The 16742-nt window shown below is 43.9% G+C and overlaps 1 protein-coding gene and 1 long non-coding RNA gene across 2 annotated transcripts; one reads left to right on the forward strand and one right to left on the reverse strand.

Moving 5' to 3' along the window:
• The first annotated feature begins 1116 nt into the window (after window positions 1–1116).
• Window positions 1117–10650, forward strand: LOC134874181 (uncharacterized). Its single transcript, XM_063898217.1, has 5 exons — window positions 1117–1319; window positions 4160–4401; window positions 8503–8612; window positions 9120–9338; window positions 9993–10650. Exons 1-5 carry the CDS (start codon window positions 1317–1319, stop codon window positions 10127–10129), a joined length of 711 nt encoding a protein of 236 aa, XP_063754287.1. The 5' UTR covers window positions 1117–1316; the 3' UTR covers window positions 10130–10650.
• On the reverse strand, window positions 10275–14982 carry LOC134874182 (uncharacterized). The gene is made up of 3 exons (XR_010167032.1): window positions 14905–14982; window positions 12217–12352; window positions 10275–10874 (listed from the first exon to the last, which is right to left on the reverse strand). It is a non-coding gene; the product is annotated as an uncharacterized LOC134874182 (long non-coding RNA).
• Window positions 14983–16742: the final 1760 nt, after the last annotated feature.

Here is a 16742-nt window from a genome sequence, read left to right on the forward strand (position 1 = left end):
TGTCTGGATACATAGGTCCAGTCATAATATTTATCCATTTTAATTTTAATGATGCCAGTAGGATTGGCTGGTGCTGACCCTTCAGGGTTTTTCATTTCCTGACATTGGTAGTGGAAGTGTCGTGAATTGAGATGAGCATATTGGTTTCCCTTTCAGGGACGATCCGCCCCTGGAGGCAAGAGTGAATCCTCTCCTGAAGAAGCCCACACTAAACCCCTCTGAAATGAAATAAAATACTTATCTCCCAAACTCTGAGCGTGCTGAATTTTATCAGTGCTCACCTTCTGTTATGGTTGAACACACATTCTTCAGGGGCCAGTAACAGTGAGGTTAAGTGATCTTACAGTGGATGGATGTACCAGTTTTTTCCTCTTCTACCTGATGAGCTTTACTCCCTCTTCGAGTGCCCTCCCCTTTTCTGTCCTCTGCCCCCATATTCACAGCTGCCTGCACATCTCAGGACTGCCACCAAGTGTCCAAAATAATACTGCATGATATATATGACCACAATAATATGACATGTCATACTCAACTTTATTGTCAATCTTTCAGTTTGTGTGTACAGACCGAGATATTGAAATACTGTGTCCCACAATCCAGTGCAAACGACAGTCCATAGTGTAGAAAGTATCTGGTGCTGGATGTGTGTGGGGTGTTAAAGTCCAGGTCCAATGGGGGCAGGGGGGAGAGTTTAGCCTCCTGACAGCCTGGTGAAAAGATGTTTAGAATAGAATTACTTTATTGATCCCAATTTGGGATTTTTTTTGCGTTGCAGCAGAACAATAAGAAAAATAAAAACAATGCAATGTAATTACAATAAATAAAATAAAATAGCATTTAAAAAGGAAGTAAAAAATATACAATTTGGACAAAAATTGTACAGAAAATATAAAAAACAAAATATAAAGCAGAATATAATATGTTTCTGAGTCTGGTGGAGCTCGACCTCAGGCTGCGGAACCTTCTCCCTGAAGGCAGGAGGGTGAAGAGGCAACTGGAGGGATGGGAGGGGTCACCCACAATGCTGAGGGCTCTGCGGGTGAGGTCGGGGTTATAAGTGTCCAGGAGTGATGGGAGTGAGGCACCAATGATCCTCTCAGCAGTGCTCATGGTGCACTGCAGGGTCTTAGAGGCTGTGCAGCTTCCGAACCACACAGTGATTCAGCTGCTGAGGAAGCCCTCGATGGCGCCTCAGTACAGGTACATGACGTAGAGGCACTGCTGGACTTTCTTGGCGAGCGGCGTGGTGTTGTTCCTGCAGGAGAGGAACCCCCAGGAATTTGGTGCTGCTCATCTGCTCCACAGCAGCACCATCGATGGTCAGTGGGTGGGGTGTACAACCGGGTGAATACTTGTCCCACTAATCGTGCAAACGTCAGTCCAGTGTAAAAGTACTGATGCGTTGTGGCGTGTTAAGTCAGGTCCAGGGCAGGGGGAGAGTTAGCCTCTACAGCCTGGTGAAAAGATGTTTAGGAATAGAATGAACCAATTTGGAATTTTTTGCGTTGAGCAAACATTATTGAAAATAAACAAGCATATGTAATTAATAATAAATAATAGCATCAAAGAATGTAAAAATTTACAATGTGGACAAAAATGATTTACAGGAAATATAAGCAAATAAATATTTCTGATTGTGAGCTCGATCAGTGCGAACCTTTTCCTGAAGGGAGGTGAAAGCAATGAGATGGTAGTCACCAATGCTATGTCTGGGGTTGATCGGTAAGTGTCGGATTGATGATGAGCACCAAATCTCTCACAGGCTCATGAGTGCATGCAGTCTTAAGGCTGTGCCTATCGAACATCACAGTGATTTAGTGCTAGGAAGCTATGGGGTTTGGGTGTGGGTGCTCCTGAAGTCGACAACAATCTCCTTTGTTTTCCCCACATTGAGGAAGAGATTGTAGTCTACATGCATGCATGTATGCACCACGTGGCCAGCTGGTTCACCTCTTTCCTGTGTTGGGTCTCGGCCAGTGTTGTAGTCAAGTCACTATGCCTCGAGTCCAAGTCCAGGTTGAAGTCTCCAGTGTTCAAGTCCGAGTCGAGTCCACTACTCATCCAAGCAGTGGCGGCTGGTGGAGTTTTCTCCAGGGGGGGCTATAACTCCAAAATGTATAAAATAAAATAAAAAGCACGCATACATGTACTAAGGTATCAAACGAGTGTATTTACATAAATGAAAACAACAAAAACAACATTATAGATAGATAGATAGAAGTGCAAAGAGAAACAAGTGTGATATATAGAGTATGCACAGTATATGCAGTTAAGAGTGATTATGTAAAGATAAGGGCAGTATAAAGAGGTGGGAATAATTGGCAAAGTATAAACAGATGTAGTATGAACAAATATACAGATGTGCTATATTACTATACAGATGGCCAATATACATATATAATAAATATCTATCTATCTCTCTATCTATCTCTAGATATATCTCTATATCTATATATTTAAATAATATATATCATATTTAACATGGACAATACACATACTTTATGATAGAAGGCTATGACGTCAGCCCCGCCGCCAAATCCAGCTGCATTCAGCTCGGGGCGCAGGAGAGGTGCGCCCCAACATCGTCTTATCTCTTGTATTGAAGAGGAGCTACTGCGCATGTACAACTTTTAACGAGAGTCTATGGGCAAAGATTCCTGCGCCCCAGGGCGGAAATACGTCACCAATCAGACAATGTCAACGAACGAAACAACTTTACTCATCATTAACTATGAAATATTTATCTTGCACATCTAAAAAAATATATACATATATTTCGAAATATTTTTATTTTATTATTTCATTTTTTATGTCTTATTCAAGGAAATGTGGTGAGAGGTGAGTGGTGGGGCGGCGCCCTAGCGCCCTCTATTGGCCAGCCGCCACTGCATCCAAGTCAAGTCCGAGTCGAGTCCTTATTGATCAAGTCCGAGGCCAAGTCCAGCACTAAAGTAAGCATACAAGTTGTTAAACTTAAAAAAAACACAACTGTGGTCCCGCAGCTAATAGGCGTGTCCTAATGGCGGGCGCTATGAACGTTCATATGCAATTTAGCGTCTAACAGGGACGCTGGAAGTCCTTCTGAGTTGGGGGGTCTGAGAAACCCAATGACGTCAAAAGTCTTAATGCGAAAGGGCAAAATAAATGAACTTGTCCGGCATGGCTTTGCCTTGCATGTGCAGCCTCTTGCCACCAGGGGGGGGCTGCAGCCCCCTCAGCACCCCTACTTCCAGCGTCATTGGCGTTTAATGCGCTTTAGTGCTCATAACTACACTCTTGTCCTCTTAATAATAACACTCACAAAAATACAGCTCTAATGTGCTTTATTTGCACATACATAACCATGTATTTTTATCATGAATAGCTTATTTACAAAAAGGCTGGCAGCACCAAAGTTAAGTATAGATGTTGTTAAAGTTGAAAAACATAACACTCACAGAAATGTGATATTAATAGAAACATATCGAAAACGTTGCGAAAACGCGTCGGCGCGTTCGTCGACCTTAGGGTTTTAATGACAAAGTCGAGTCCTTTCCAGTCATCGCGAGTCCGAATGCATGAGTCCGAGTTCAAGTCATTAGTGCTCAAGTCGAAGTCAAGTCAGGAGTCTCTAAATTTAGCTCACGAGTTGGACTCGAGTGCTACAACACTGGTCTCGGCGTTGTTGCTGATGAGGAAAAACGTTTAGAAACGGTCTCCCCCCACCCTACATTCACTTTGAATGTTAGCTTTGAAGAGGATTCTCAACAGTTCACTCAAAAGCGTGCCCCTCCCTCATCATGCTGATTTTTTGGTTCAATTTGTCCAGGCTTTATGATATTTAAATTGAATCGTTTGCAGCTTAAAAAAAATTGCAAAATGATGTTTGTGTCTAGGATTGCCCCCAGACTGGAGGACGTGTTTGCTGTGTTGCGCTGTAGTTGGAAAGACACTGGTCTGTGCACAGGCCTGAGGAATGCCTGGAATGACAGTCACCTTCATTCTAATTGCTTTCTTCCCCTCCCCATGCTGCCAGCTGATCTTCAGTTACCAACAACACAGAGCTCGCTACCACCCGGTGCACAGGGTCATCATGAGCCTTCAAAGAGTCTTGCTCACACTCTTAGTTTGTTTTAACATCTTTTGCTCCTCTCTCTCCCCTCATCCGGACTCCGCTAAGAAGTCGGGCTGCTTCAAAGTCAACAGCTGTAAATGCATCATGAAGGACGGGAGCGGGGTGATAAACCTGAAGGCCATGGGGGATGCCGATGGTTTCCTGGGGCGTTTGGAGCGACTCCCAGCCGCGAAGATGTCAGCGGGTGTAGAGATGCTTGTGTCCTTCAGCCCCTGCCTGCCCTTCTCTCAGCCAGAGGACCAGCCGGGGGGGAATTGCTCCAACGTCGCTGCATGTGTCGCCATCAGGTAAGGTTAGTTTATTTAAAAAGCACATTTCAGACACAAAAGAAATTCAAAGTGCTTAACAGAGCCTTAACACATAATAATAAAAAAACAAATCAAATAAAAAGATAATTCATAACAGAGATAAGAGAAACGCTGCAGCAAGAGGAGTTGTAGTTGTCTTGTTCCACAGACCTGTGAAGACACTGGTGCAGTAATCAAGCCTGCTAAAACAAAGGCATGGACCAGTTTTCTTGAGGTCGTTTGGAGACAGGAGTGTAGTCATTCTGGATGTGCTTTTTAGGGGTTAAAATGCAAATTCTTTAAAATTCCTTTGATGCAAGTTTTTATTCAGGTCAGAGTCCATAACTACACCGGGCTTTCGTACATTGGCTGATGTGTTGGATACTACTCTGAGTGCTCACATTGGCCCGGTTTTTTGGCATCAAAAAGAATCATACGGTGGAATACACAGAACTCGGTGCTGACATTAAAAAAACATGCTGACTGATTCTGCTCTTTCACTGACGCAGGACTTCTACTTCATCTCTGCACAATGAGTTTGTACCTGTGGCACATTGCAGAAGTACAGCTAAAATGTATTACTAAGGTACTTGTACTTAAGTAGTACTTTCCTCTCCTGCTACTTTAAACTTTTGCTTTACTTAATCCTGGGAGATATTTGACTTTGTACCTGATGATGTTTTAGCTCACAGTATAGTTATAGTATAGCTTCACAAATGTGTATATTTACAACCATTTACAAAAGTATTTTAGTAGTAGTCATTTTGAAACATTCACGGTTCCAGCACCTTAAATGTGAAGATTGTCCGCTTTTGTTTTTAATATTTGTATTGTATTAGTAATAATGTAGAGGTTTCTATTACAACAGGTGAATCAACAATGTTAATAACTATTAGTTAACAGTTCAAAGTGTGCTCCACCCCAAACAGAAACAGTTAAATCATGCTTTTACATGAAGGCATATGTCTCACCTGATCTAGTGTTATAGTTACAGTAATAACCAGTAGACCATATTATGACTGCGGTCATTTATCCAGTATAGCTTTTGTGAAACAGTGTCAAATATTTATTTTAATCTCCAGTAATTTATAAATAAAGCCGTCAAATAAAGACTGAAATGTTATTTTATATTGTGATTAAACACTGCTATAGAATCACCTCTCTGGAGATCATGTGGATACAGTGTTCTTAATTTTGAGTCCGGCAGGGGGCCAATACACTAATGATGATAAATACTTTCCATAATCAAGAAAGAAACCGCACTCTTAATATACTCCCATTACAGTTTTTTTTTTTTTTTTTTACTGTAATAGACTTTTGGCACATTTTAACATTTAAAATCTATTTTTATTTTTAGAATCTGTCTGTGTTTGTTTGAGAGATTTTAATATGGTGGTGTACTGGGCTGAATTTCTGCTAAAGACCTTTGAAAAGCCGGCCCTCTGCCCTCACATGCAGCTCTGGAAAAAGTGAAGAGACCACTCCACATGTTTTTTAAATATTAATCTCTACATATCCATCCACGCACTTACGCACGCACACTTATCCGTCAGGGTCGTGAAGGTAACAGATCCAGCAGAGAGCCCCAAACTTTCCTTTCCCTGGCCACATCAACCACCTCTACCTGGGGGATTCCTCGACGCTCCCAGGCCAGCCAAGAAATATAATCCCTCCACCTGGTCCTAGGTCTACCCCTCAGCCTCTTCCCAGCTGGACGTGCCTGGAACACCTCCCTAGGGAGGCGCCCAGGTGGCATCCTCACTAGGTGCCCGAACCACCTCAACTGGCTCCTTTCAACGTGAAGGAGCAGCTGTTCTACTCCGAGTCCCTCCCGGATGACGGAACTTCTCACCTTATCCCTAAGGGAGATGCCAGCCACCCTGCGGAGAAATCCCATTTCGGCCGCTTGTATCCGCGATCTCGTTCTTTCGGTCATGACCCATCCTTCATGACCATAGGTGAGGGTAGGAACGAAGATGGCCCAGTAGACAGAGAGCTTTGCCTTCTGGCTCAGCTCTCTTTTCGTCACAACGGTGCGGTAAAGCGACTGCAGTACCAGTCCCGCTGCTCCGATTCTCCGGCCCATTTCAGGCTCCATTGTTCGATCACTCAAGAACAAGACCCCGAGATACTTGAACTCCTTCACTTGGGGTAAGGCCTCATTCCCTACCTGGAATGCACAGTCCATCGGTTTCCTGCTGGGAACCATGGCCTCAGATTTATAGGTGCTGATTGGTGACAAAGCACAGCCCTGGTGGAGGCCAACCTTCACCGGAAAACAGTACTACCGAGGACCCGGACACAGCTCTCGCTTTGGGAGTACAGAGATTGGATGGCCCTGAGTAGAGACCCCCTCACCCCATACTCCCGCAACACCTCCCACAGTATCTCCCTGGGAACCCGGTCATACGCCTTCTCCAAATCCACAAAGCACATGTAGATCGGATGAGCGTACTCCCAGGCCCCCTCCAGGATCCTTGCGAGAGTAAAAAGCTGGTCCGTCGTTCCACGACCAGGACGAAATCTGCATTGTTCCTCCTCAATCTGAGGTTCGACAATCTGCCGGACCCTCCTTTCCAGCACCTTAGAGTAAACTTTCCCGGGGAGGGTGAGTAATGTGATGCCTCTGTAATTTGGTACACACCCTCTGATCCCCCTTTTTAAAAAGGGGAACCACCACCCCGGTCTGCCACTCCTTCGGTACTGTTTCCGACTTCCACGCAATGTTGATGAGACATGTCAACCATGACAGTCCCTCAACACCCAGAGCCTTCAGCATTTCTGGGCGGATCTCATCCACCCCCGGGGCTTTGCCACTGTGGAGTTGTTTAACTACCTCAGTGACTTCCCCCGGTGAGATTGGAGTTGATCCCTCTTCATACTCCAGCTCTGCGTCTGACATAGAAGGCGGAGTTGTTGGGTTCAGGAGTTCCTCAAAGTGTTCCTTCCTCTGGTACCACGTACATTTATGAGCATCCTTATGTTCGAACATGGTGTTTGTTATGGCCAATCCATGACTAGCACAGAAGTCCAGTAACAAACCACCACTCCTGTTCAGATCGGGGGACCGTTCCTCCCAATCACGCCCCTCCAAGTGTCTCCATCATTGCCAACGTGTGCGTTGAAGTCTCCCAGCAAGACTAAGGAGTCCCCTTCAGGAGCCCCATACAGGACTTCTTTCAGGGTCTCCAAGAAGGCCGAATACTCTGAACTGCTGTTTGGTGCATAAGCACACACAGCAGTAAGTTTCCAGAGCCGACGCTGTGCGTAGAGGTGAGCCCCACCAGATCCAACTGGTAACGCTCCACCTCCCGCACAAGCTCCGGCTCCTTCCCCCACAGAGAGGTGACGTTCCACGTCCCCAAAGCCAGCTTCCGCTGCCCGGGTCTGGTCCGTCGAGACCCTCTGCTTTCACTGCCACCCTTCTGGCAGCGCACCTGACCCCATCGCTGTTTTCCGTATGTGGTGGGCCTGTGGGACAGGGAAGTGGAGGTGTTGCCCACGTTGCTTTTTCGAGCTGTGCCCGGCCAGGCTCCGTGGCAAGCCCTGCCACCAGACGCTTGCCGATGAGTCATTCTTCTGGGCCTGGCTCCAGAAGGGGACCCCGGGCTTCCTCCGGGTATCCTCACTTTTCTGTTTGTTTTTCATGAGGTCTTTTGAACCAATCTTAGTCTGGCCCCTTACCTGAGACCAATTTGCCATGGGAGACCCTACCAGGAAAACAAGGTTCCAGACAACACAGCCCCCAGGTTCATCGGGGCACACAAACCTCTCCACCACGATAAGGTGCTGGTTCTCGGAAAGGTATATATGGCAGCCATTCCAGTGTCTGTTGAATTCCAACACAGAGAAATGTTGTCAGTAGTTTATAGAATAGAATAAAATAAAATAAAATGCATTTAACTCAAAGACATACGTATAACTAATAAAACAAGTGCTGAAGTGGTCTCTTCATTTCTTCCGGGCCGTACATGTTTGACAACTGCCTTGTTCTTGATTGAATCATAGTATTGTGTCGTGTCTCCAGAAGGATGTTCAGATCTCTGTGCTTCATTCTTCTGCCCGGTGAATCCCGCTTGTTTTGGGATATTTTATTAATAGGTCTCACAAGCTGGACAGATACATTAGTCAACATATCTGCTATGGAAGACACGAGGGGAATGAGTTCCACTACAACGACTCCCTGAAGACGCTGTCTGTCTCCTACTTTGGTGAGCTTTAAAACCTCACCTATGGTGCATGTCAGTGAGCCTGATGCAGCTACAGGATCATACATATCTTTCAATCTTCTGGTAAAAGAAATTAAGAGACAGTACTGGTGTCAGGAAATAAAAAGCATCTCAGAGCAGTAGCTATTCAGATGCTGAACACATGCAATGTTATCCTCTAGGGGTAATTATGATCCTAAATAGAATAAAGGGACAACAATAGTTTATCTTTAATAATCGAATAATCTTAATGAACCTAAAACATATAATAATATACTTTCAAACCGTTTAGACCCTATTATCATTAAAATTGGTGTTGAACAAACATATATACTGTAAGTAATTGTATTCTTGTCTTGGTAAGAGCCTCTTGTCAAATGTTCTCTTTCCAAAAAGAAAAGCAAAATAAGAACATTGAGCAATAACATAATAAAAACAAAGATAATAGGATGCTTGTTTATCCGTCACTTCCTGCTGTGGACCATGATCATTGTGTCCCCCCCCCTTCAGTTCATGACGAACGGCCCCTCACAGTGGTGCATTACCACTGCAATCCAGAACAGTCCTTCTCTTCCATCCGTGAGCAGAGCCTGGCCGCTGAGGGGCCCCTGCACATCTGGGTGGAGAGCCCCTGTGCCTGTCCAAACGCCTGTGCCATAGGGGATTTGGGTCTGGGCACCATCTTCCTCATCATCCTCGGCATCAGTGCAGCTGCATACTTCATCCTGGGTAATATTTTGTCTTATATTCAGTTTAAAAAATGCCAATATAGTTAAAGAAACAAGCAAAAAGAGACTAAACACCTCTCCACAGTCTCCAGATCCAGAGGTGGAAGTAACTAAGTAATTTTACTCAAGAACTGTGCTTAAGTACAATTTTGAGATGCTTTTAGTATACTTGAGAATTTCAATATTATGCTACTTTGTACTTCTACTCCTCTACAATTCAGAGGTTAATTGTGTACTTTTACTCCCCTACATGTATTGAATCCCTGTAGTTCCTTTACAGATCTGGATTAATGATGGTAAATATGATCAGCCCTTAAATCAGACTTTAGTTCACCTGCAGTAAATCCAGCAGCTACCCTGCAGTATACAAAGCCATTCAAACTAGCTGCACCTTTACCAGCTCTGAGAACACTTTAATGATCAATCATTATAAAACATATCAGAGATATTATTCTGAAATGGACCAATCAAACAATGACTACTTTTACTGTCGCTACTTTAAGTACATTTAGATGAGAGTACTTTCTACTTTCACTGGAGGAACATTTAGAATGCAGGACTTTTACTGTGACAGAGTATTCCTACACTCTGGTACTTCTACTTTTACTCAAGTACAAGATCTGAGTACACCTCCCCCCCCTGCATTGTCCCACAGGCTCCTGTGCTCTGAGGCCTTTCCGGAGCAGCAGTGGGGTGCAGATGTCTCCGGAGCACAGTGTGTGGTGCATGCTGTGCTACCTGTGCACTGAGAGCAGGCCAGCCCCCGGACCCTACACACAACTGCCACAGTGAGCAGGCAGCTGCAGGGGTGGGGGTGGGGGATCACTGCAGGACATCTCTGACCTGAAGGTGTCCCTTGGAGGACCGTTAGTCAGCAGGATGTATTGGACTTTTGGCTCAAAGTAACAGGTTTAAAACTGAAGCGCTGGACCTCCTGTGAACATGACACCCCTTAGCTGATAAGAAAACAAACTTTCCACAAATACCTGAAACAATTGATTGAATGGATTCACTGTAGTGCAAAAACTAATACATTAATGTTTGTAGCACATGAAAACACTTTATTGTAATCCTAAGAAAAAATATGTATTTAGTATAGAAAACATGTGCAAAGGCCACAGGTATTAACTAGAAAAACAGTTGTTTGTCATGACGCCTGTAGGCACTTTTTTTATGTCAAAGTGAGGCATACTGTATATGGTGTAGTTCAGGTATGACATCTGTGACTGTTTAAAACCTCTTCACACTGACAAATCAAGGCTTTATTAGGCCATAAATGACACAGAATCCAACCAAATGAAGCTTTCATTTCTTCTAACCTCCCTTTAGACAAAGATCATTACCCATCAACTATGGAAGTATACACACTGTCCCGGCTGCTAGACACTACATGCAGGATTCGTTTTTTTGGTTGCATGGGAGTGTGTGGGAGCATCATGGGGGGCTGTGGAGCCCACTCTGTCCTGGCTGCTGTGTGGGTGGGAAACACCCCGGTGATGACGGGACCTCCTGAGCAGTGGTCTCCTCTGCTGAAGACCTGCAGGAGCCCGGAAAAAATGCAGAGCTGTAGCAGTGAGGCCTTTACACGCTGCTAACTTTGGGGTACTCAACATTTCAGGGTTCCCATTAGGACTCTTTGAGCTGGCAACTTGACTATTAAAGTGATGATTCCTTAATGAGAAATCATTTAACAATAGTAAAAGAAATGTACTAATTACTAACATTTCATTTCGGTCACTCAGTACCAGTCAAAGCTCACCAGCAGGGGGGGCTTTGTGTCTGTGTGTAGCATACAGTGGCTTTATCAGAGCTTTTTAATTCTATTGAATCATTTCTCCTAAACAGCGTCTGGATGCTGCTTGACACATTTTGAACATAAAGCTCTGAAGTAGTGCAGTTTCAACAGACTGACTAACTTCTTACGTCGTTTTTTGGGGTTTACTCCTAACAGCCCAGGGTTTTCCTCCACCTCTCCAGGATGTTTCAGGACATCCTGGAACATCCTGGAACGTCATCCTCTCTTTCCTCTTAGTTGCATGCAGTGATTCCATGGATATAACTGATCGTTTAGACCAGGGTTGTCCAAACTACGGCCCGGGGGCCAAATGCGGCTCGCAGGCTATTTTAAATTGGCCCTCAGCTAATTCAAAAGTATAATGTCATATGGCCCACGAATAAAAAATGTGCTTGTCTTATATTGTACTTAAATATAAGTCAAGCACAAGGCGATATGTAAACATATATTACACTGTTTTCATGAGTTAAAGAGCCCACTTTTCAAATAAATTCAGGCAATTAAAGTTGAAAACATTTTCTAACACATCTAAGTTGATAAGAAAAAGGCCCAATAACTGATTTACATAACAAGCTTTAAATATACCCTTCATTTCCCCCTTATTATAAGCACTCTGAGCGCGCCCTACGGAGAGCTGTGGTGTAGGCTGTTTTTTTCCTAAAGCATATTCAAATGTCAAGCTTAACTTACCTGCATTTGATTGATTTTGCTAACTTATAACCAAACTTAAGAGGCAATATACTTCAACTCTAGTAAGGGGCCCAGACCTTCGTATATTTTTCTGTATTTGGCCCATGGTGAAAAAAGTTTGGACACCCCTGGTTTAGACCCAGTGGGCATGCCCTTACATGCACCCCAGTTATTGTAATTGCTTGGGAAAAAATGTTTTGTCTCCCCACCCTCCAAATGACATCACTTCTGAGACCAGCCTTGGAGATCTGTTCCAGATTCTGGAAAGGAGGGTGAAAACCGAAGGTGTGTCGCGGAAGATATTATCCGAGGAGCAGCTTGTGGAACTGATGCAGATGGCTGCCCTCCTATGACTCAACTTGGCCTCCACGCCCCAAACCCCAGCATCTCCTACCTCATGAGTAATGGCTCCTTTGTCTCTTGCTCCTCATCACCACAGAGAGGCAGATACAGATGGAGTTCTGAAACCATGGCAGCGCCGGGATGTCCGTGATGAGCCTGCCTCTCATTGCAGGGCACTGTGGGACATTCTGGGAGGAGATGCATATGTCATGTTCAGCCTGCCAACAATCCAAACACTCAGATCTGGGACCGTGTGATAGCTTAGAGCATTTCTTAACTCTATCACCAGAGGATATCCAAAAGGCAATTATCCTAACTGCACCAAAAACATGCACTGCCCTCAGTACAAATAACACCGCAAGAATGGAAAACAGAACAACTTTCATGTCAATTGGCAATGAAATTGGATTATTTGTTTGAGTCACCAGAAATAGGCACAGCTGCTCCTGCACAAAGCCAGAGAAAGAATTCCTATAGGCATGTTGTCTGGATATGATCATGGAGATCTGCAGGCACATGGAAGTTATGTGTGAGTGTGTGTGCTGATGAAAAAGGCTTCTCAAGTGGTTAGCAGTGTGAGTAAACAGCAGCTATTTATCCCCCATTATCCATTAAAGCAACAGAAAGTTAGAAGAAGTTGGTGGTGGTGGTTAGGGGTTAGATATAGTCTAGTTGCCGGCATAGTGAACCCGGAAACGTAGAGTACCCCAAAGTTTTATTTTACAAATGTAGTAGGGGTCCCCAGTACTTAGGAACTACCGGATATGATGGGCAATTTGCACAATTATCATATGTTGTGTTAATTAAAATGAATGGCATGATAGCTTATGTAAACATTAAATAATTAATAGTAAAACAAAAATGATGTGGCCGATTTGGACAATTTTGGAGTGGTTTTGGGGGCTATTGAGGATGCTGAATCTATTTTTGACGTTTGTCGATCCACAATGGTAATATTAACCAGAATGTGGCCATATCTGTACTCTCAGTGGCCATGCAAGTTACAGCATCCAGCAAATTGTATGAGCTGAGGACCCATAATTTACATTTCTAACATAAACCTTTGGGGTACTCGACATTTCCAGGTTCCCAACAGGACTCTAGGAGCTGGCAAACAGACTAACAGGCGAACTTGCATGCAGAGACACAAAGGAAAGAGGAGGAGGCTGGGAGCAGGCAACAAAAGGATGACTGAAGACCACGTTTGATTAACTGACAGAAGATCGAAGATCCGGACCGGTCCGATATATAAAGTGAGGGGCTGATGAGAGATTGGTCTGCAGGTGATGGGGTGTGAAAGGGTGAGTAGATGGGTGAGGCAGTCAGCTGAAGGAGGAGGGGAGGTTGCGGTCCGAGATGTTATTAATATACATAGTGTATTTGTATAGCACATTTTAAAAACAACGTTAGCTCAAGGTGCTTCACAATGCTATGGGGGAGAAAAGAAACAAACTAAAATGAAATAAAAGAATATAAAGAAATCAACCAGTGAAAAAAAAAGCTAAGAGCATAAAAGGTTTAAATATAAAATGAAGCAGTCAGGGAAACGCGGTGAGGCACAGGTGGGTCTTCAGGCTTTTCTTGAAGATCAACAGTGATGCAGAGATCCTTAAGTCTTCTGGAAGCTGATTCCACGGACGAGGACCGAGGGAGGAGAAAGCACGGTCTCTCATGCTGGCCAGTTTTGTCTGGGAACAGCTAAGAGATTGGTGCTGGATGACCTGAGGGTGCATGATGTTTTTGAATCTTGTGTACTAAGTAAGTCCTGTAGGTAGGTGGGGCCTGTGTGGTTAATGGCTTTGTAGACCATGATGAGGACTTAGTTGATCCGGTGTGTTACGGGTTATTGTGTAACATCAGCCAGCCATTCTGCTTTCTATTATCACCCGTACTGATTTAATTACACTAAAGCATTGATTATACTCATTTACATTTACCATTAATCTGTTGCCAACAAATCACTACTTTATCATCATGCAAGCATTTCAAAAACTGGGAGGTTAAAAGATTGTCGATGTGTCTTTGTTGTGAGTTTTTGTAGCTATATATTTTCCGTATGATATCAGTTAGGCCTGATGAAACACCAGAACAAAAGATAATGGAGGCTGTCATTTCTTGAAAGCTGTTAAAAAGTGTGGATGGAAGGTCAAAATGTAGACAGACATATGTGTAAAACAGCCTCCATCGCAGCTCTCCATAGGGTTCATTTATTTTGTTACAGACAGTGTTGCAGCTCATCCCTTAAACAGGAGCCTCAGAGTGCTGATAATAAGGGCACATATGAAGGGTATATTTCAACCTGGTTGTGTGACTAAGTCATTGGGATTTTTTATTATTAACTGATTTTTAGAAAAAAAGTTTTTCAACTTTACTGAATTTATTTGAAAAGTGGGCTTATTAACACATGAATACTACTGTGTAATATATTTCTACATATATATTTAAGAAGTATGATATAAGAAAACACAAGTTTCATTTGTGGGCCATATTCCATTATACTCCTGAATTTGCTGAGAGCCGATTCAAAATGGCCCGCTGGCCGTATTTGGCCCCCGGGCAGTAACTTGGACAACACTGGTTTAAATTGAAAGGGTAACAATACTCCGCCAGCAGGACAGATTAATCAACAGCTTGCCTGTATCCTTGATGGCCAACTCTCTAATGATGACTACACCTCCCCTGTAGTGAGACGGATCCACCAGTTAGCAGAGGAGATACCTGGACATTAATGTTTATTTACCTGCTGTTTCAGTGGATCGAGCTCTGTGATGGCGCACAGAGAGAGCTCCCCCCACAGTGACCTCAGGTCCTCCCCCTCTGCTTGCTGCCGTCCCCCTGTGTGTCCCCCTCCCACTGCTGGGCCTCTGCTGGAGGGGACAGCACAACCCCTGCACTGTGACAGAAACAGTGATGAGAAAAGGAGTGGACCCAGGTACCCACCAACAAAGACTGGCCTTTTGGCTATCCTGGCTCCTGATGGTGGAAGGAGCTTCCCACTGACATCAGGATAAAGGAGAGTCTACATATCTTCCATTGCAAACTGAACACCCACCGGTTTGACCTTGGCAAATACAAACAACATGTCAGCTCTGTTATGTTTGTCCTTAGTTTGAATCTTCATGGGTTACTGCAGTTACTGTATTGCTTTGGATAAAAGCTAAGCTAAATGCTATATAATGTAAAAGATAACAAGTGAGCATTTTTATAACATGACATGCTTACCTCTTAAACAGCAGTGGTGATACTGGCAGCATTAAAATGATAGTATTGATTTATTTTGTACTGGGTTGTATGAGGTACTTTCTCTGTCAGGGATGGTGGACGTGCGGTTGAGAGGGTCTGGTAGCTCCGTAGGGAGCCCAGATAATTGATGGTTCAGGTAAAGCGGTGGAAATGATCCTAATATAGCTTTTTTTGGATGACCTATATATTATTCTATTAGCATCCCCGTACATTTCATAGCTACAAACCCTGGGCTGGTCGCCCTGTACTGTAGTTAACACACTGACAATGAATTAGTAACTTATAAAACTCAATTCACTTAATGACTACCAATCAAATCCCTTATCGTGTGACATAAGAGTTACTGTATTATGGCCTGAAATGATAAGAGATTTGAAGTGATGTAACACAAAACAAAGGACAGCAGGACGCTAAACAACATTCGGAAAGGATACCACACGCAATTAAATTACATAACTCAAAATAACATGGATTAAAATGACAAAACGTGACATTAAATGACATGAAATAAAAGAACACATCACACAATTACTTGACATGAGACAGCATGGATTACATTGTTACAATACATTTAGAATTATACATGTATATAGAATATGATTTTTTTTCTGGTTTATATTTAGGCTACTTTAATTCTTATTTATTTCAAATACATTTCTTTTTTAATGCAGTAGCTGGTCCCTTGATTTATAAAACACAACTACAGTCCATGCTAATGATTAATGTATTAAGCACCCTAACCCAGCAACACGGGAGGACATGTGCTACTACCAGAGCACGCCGGAATAAGACGTAAACAATGCGCGTTGCGCTCAGTTTGACGTAGGTCCCGTAACTAACAAAGTAAAAGTCCATAACCTGAAACGGAGAAGTCAACATATTAAATGCCTAGAGCCTCTCGTACAGCCGCCCCCGAATGTACATGGTACATTTGCACCACGCAAAAGGCAATACTGTACTACTCTAAACAATACTTAAGGGGGGTGACTGTCCTCTTCGGTCGGATTAACCAGGCAGGATAGCCAACCAGGCGACCAGCCTGGTGTACGATCTGTCCTTGACCTTCACATCTGCTGACCTGATGTGACCATCAGGACTGGGGTGAACCTTGACAATGCGCCCAGTAGGCCACAAGGACCTAGGCAGCTGGGGGTCCACGATCATTGCCACAGAGCCCTCTGTGACGTTGGCTGGAGATGACTGCCACTTCGTCCGGGCCTGCAGCCCAGGTAGGTACAGTCGGATGAAACGAGCCCAGAAGTGATCAGCAAGCACCTGTGCATGCTTCCACTGCCGGCGACTGAGGAGTTCATCCTTGGGGTAGACGACCTGAGG

This window comes from Eleginops maclovinus, chromosome 12 (assembly GCF_036324505.1).
Source record: "Eleginops maclovinus isolate JMC-PN-2008 ecotype Puerto Natales chromosome 12, JC_Emac_rtc_rv5, whole genome shotgun sequence".
Taxonomy (NCBI): domain Eukaryota; kingdom Metazoa; phylum Chordata; class Actinopteri; order Perciformes; family Eleginopidae; genus Eleginops; species Eleginops maclovinus.

Excerpts from the sequence above, each read along its gene's own strand:
- LOC134874181 (XM_063898217.1), top strand. Across the intron at positions 4,402-8,502 it reads GCTGCATGTGTCGCCATCAG|GTCTCACAAGCTGGACAGAT; the intron begins GTAAGGTTAGTT and ends TTTTATTAATAG. Across the intron at positions 9,339-9,992 it reads AGCTGCATACTTCATCCTGG|GCTCCTGTGCTCTGAGGCCT; the intron begins GTAATATTTTGT and ends ATTGTCCCACAG.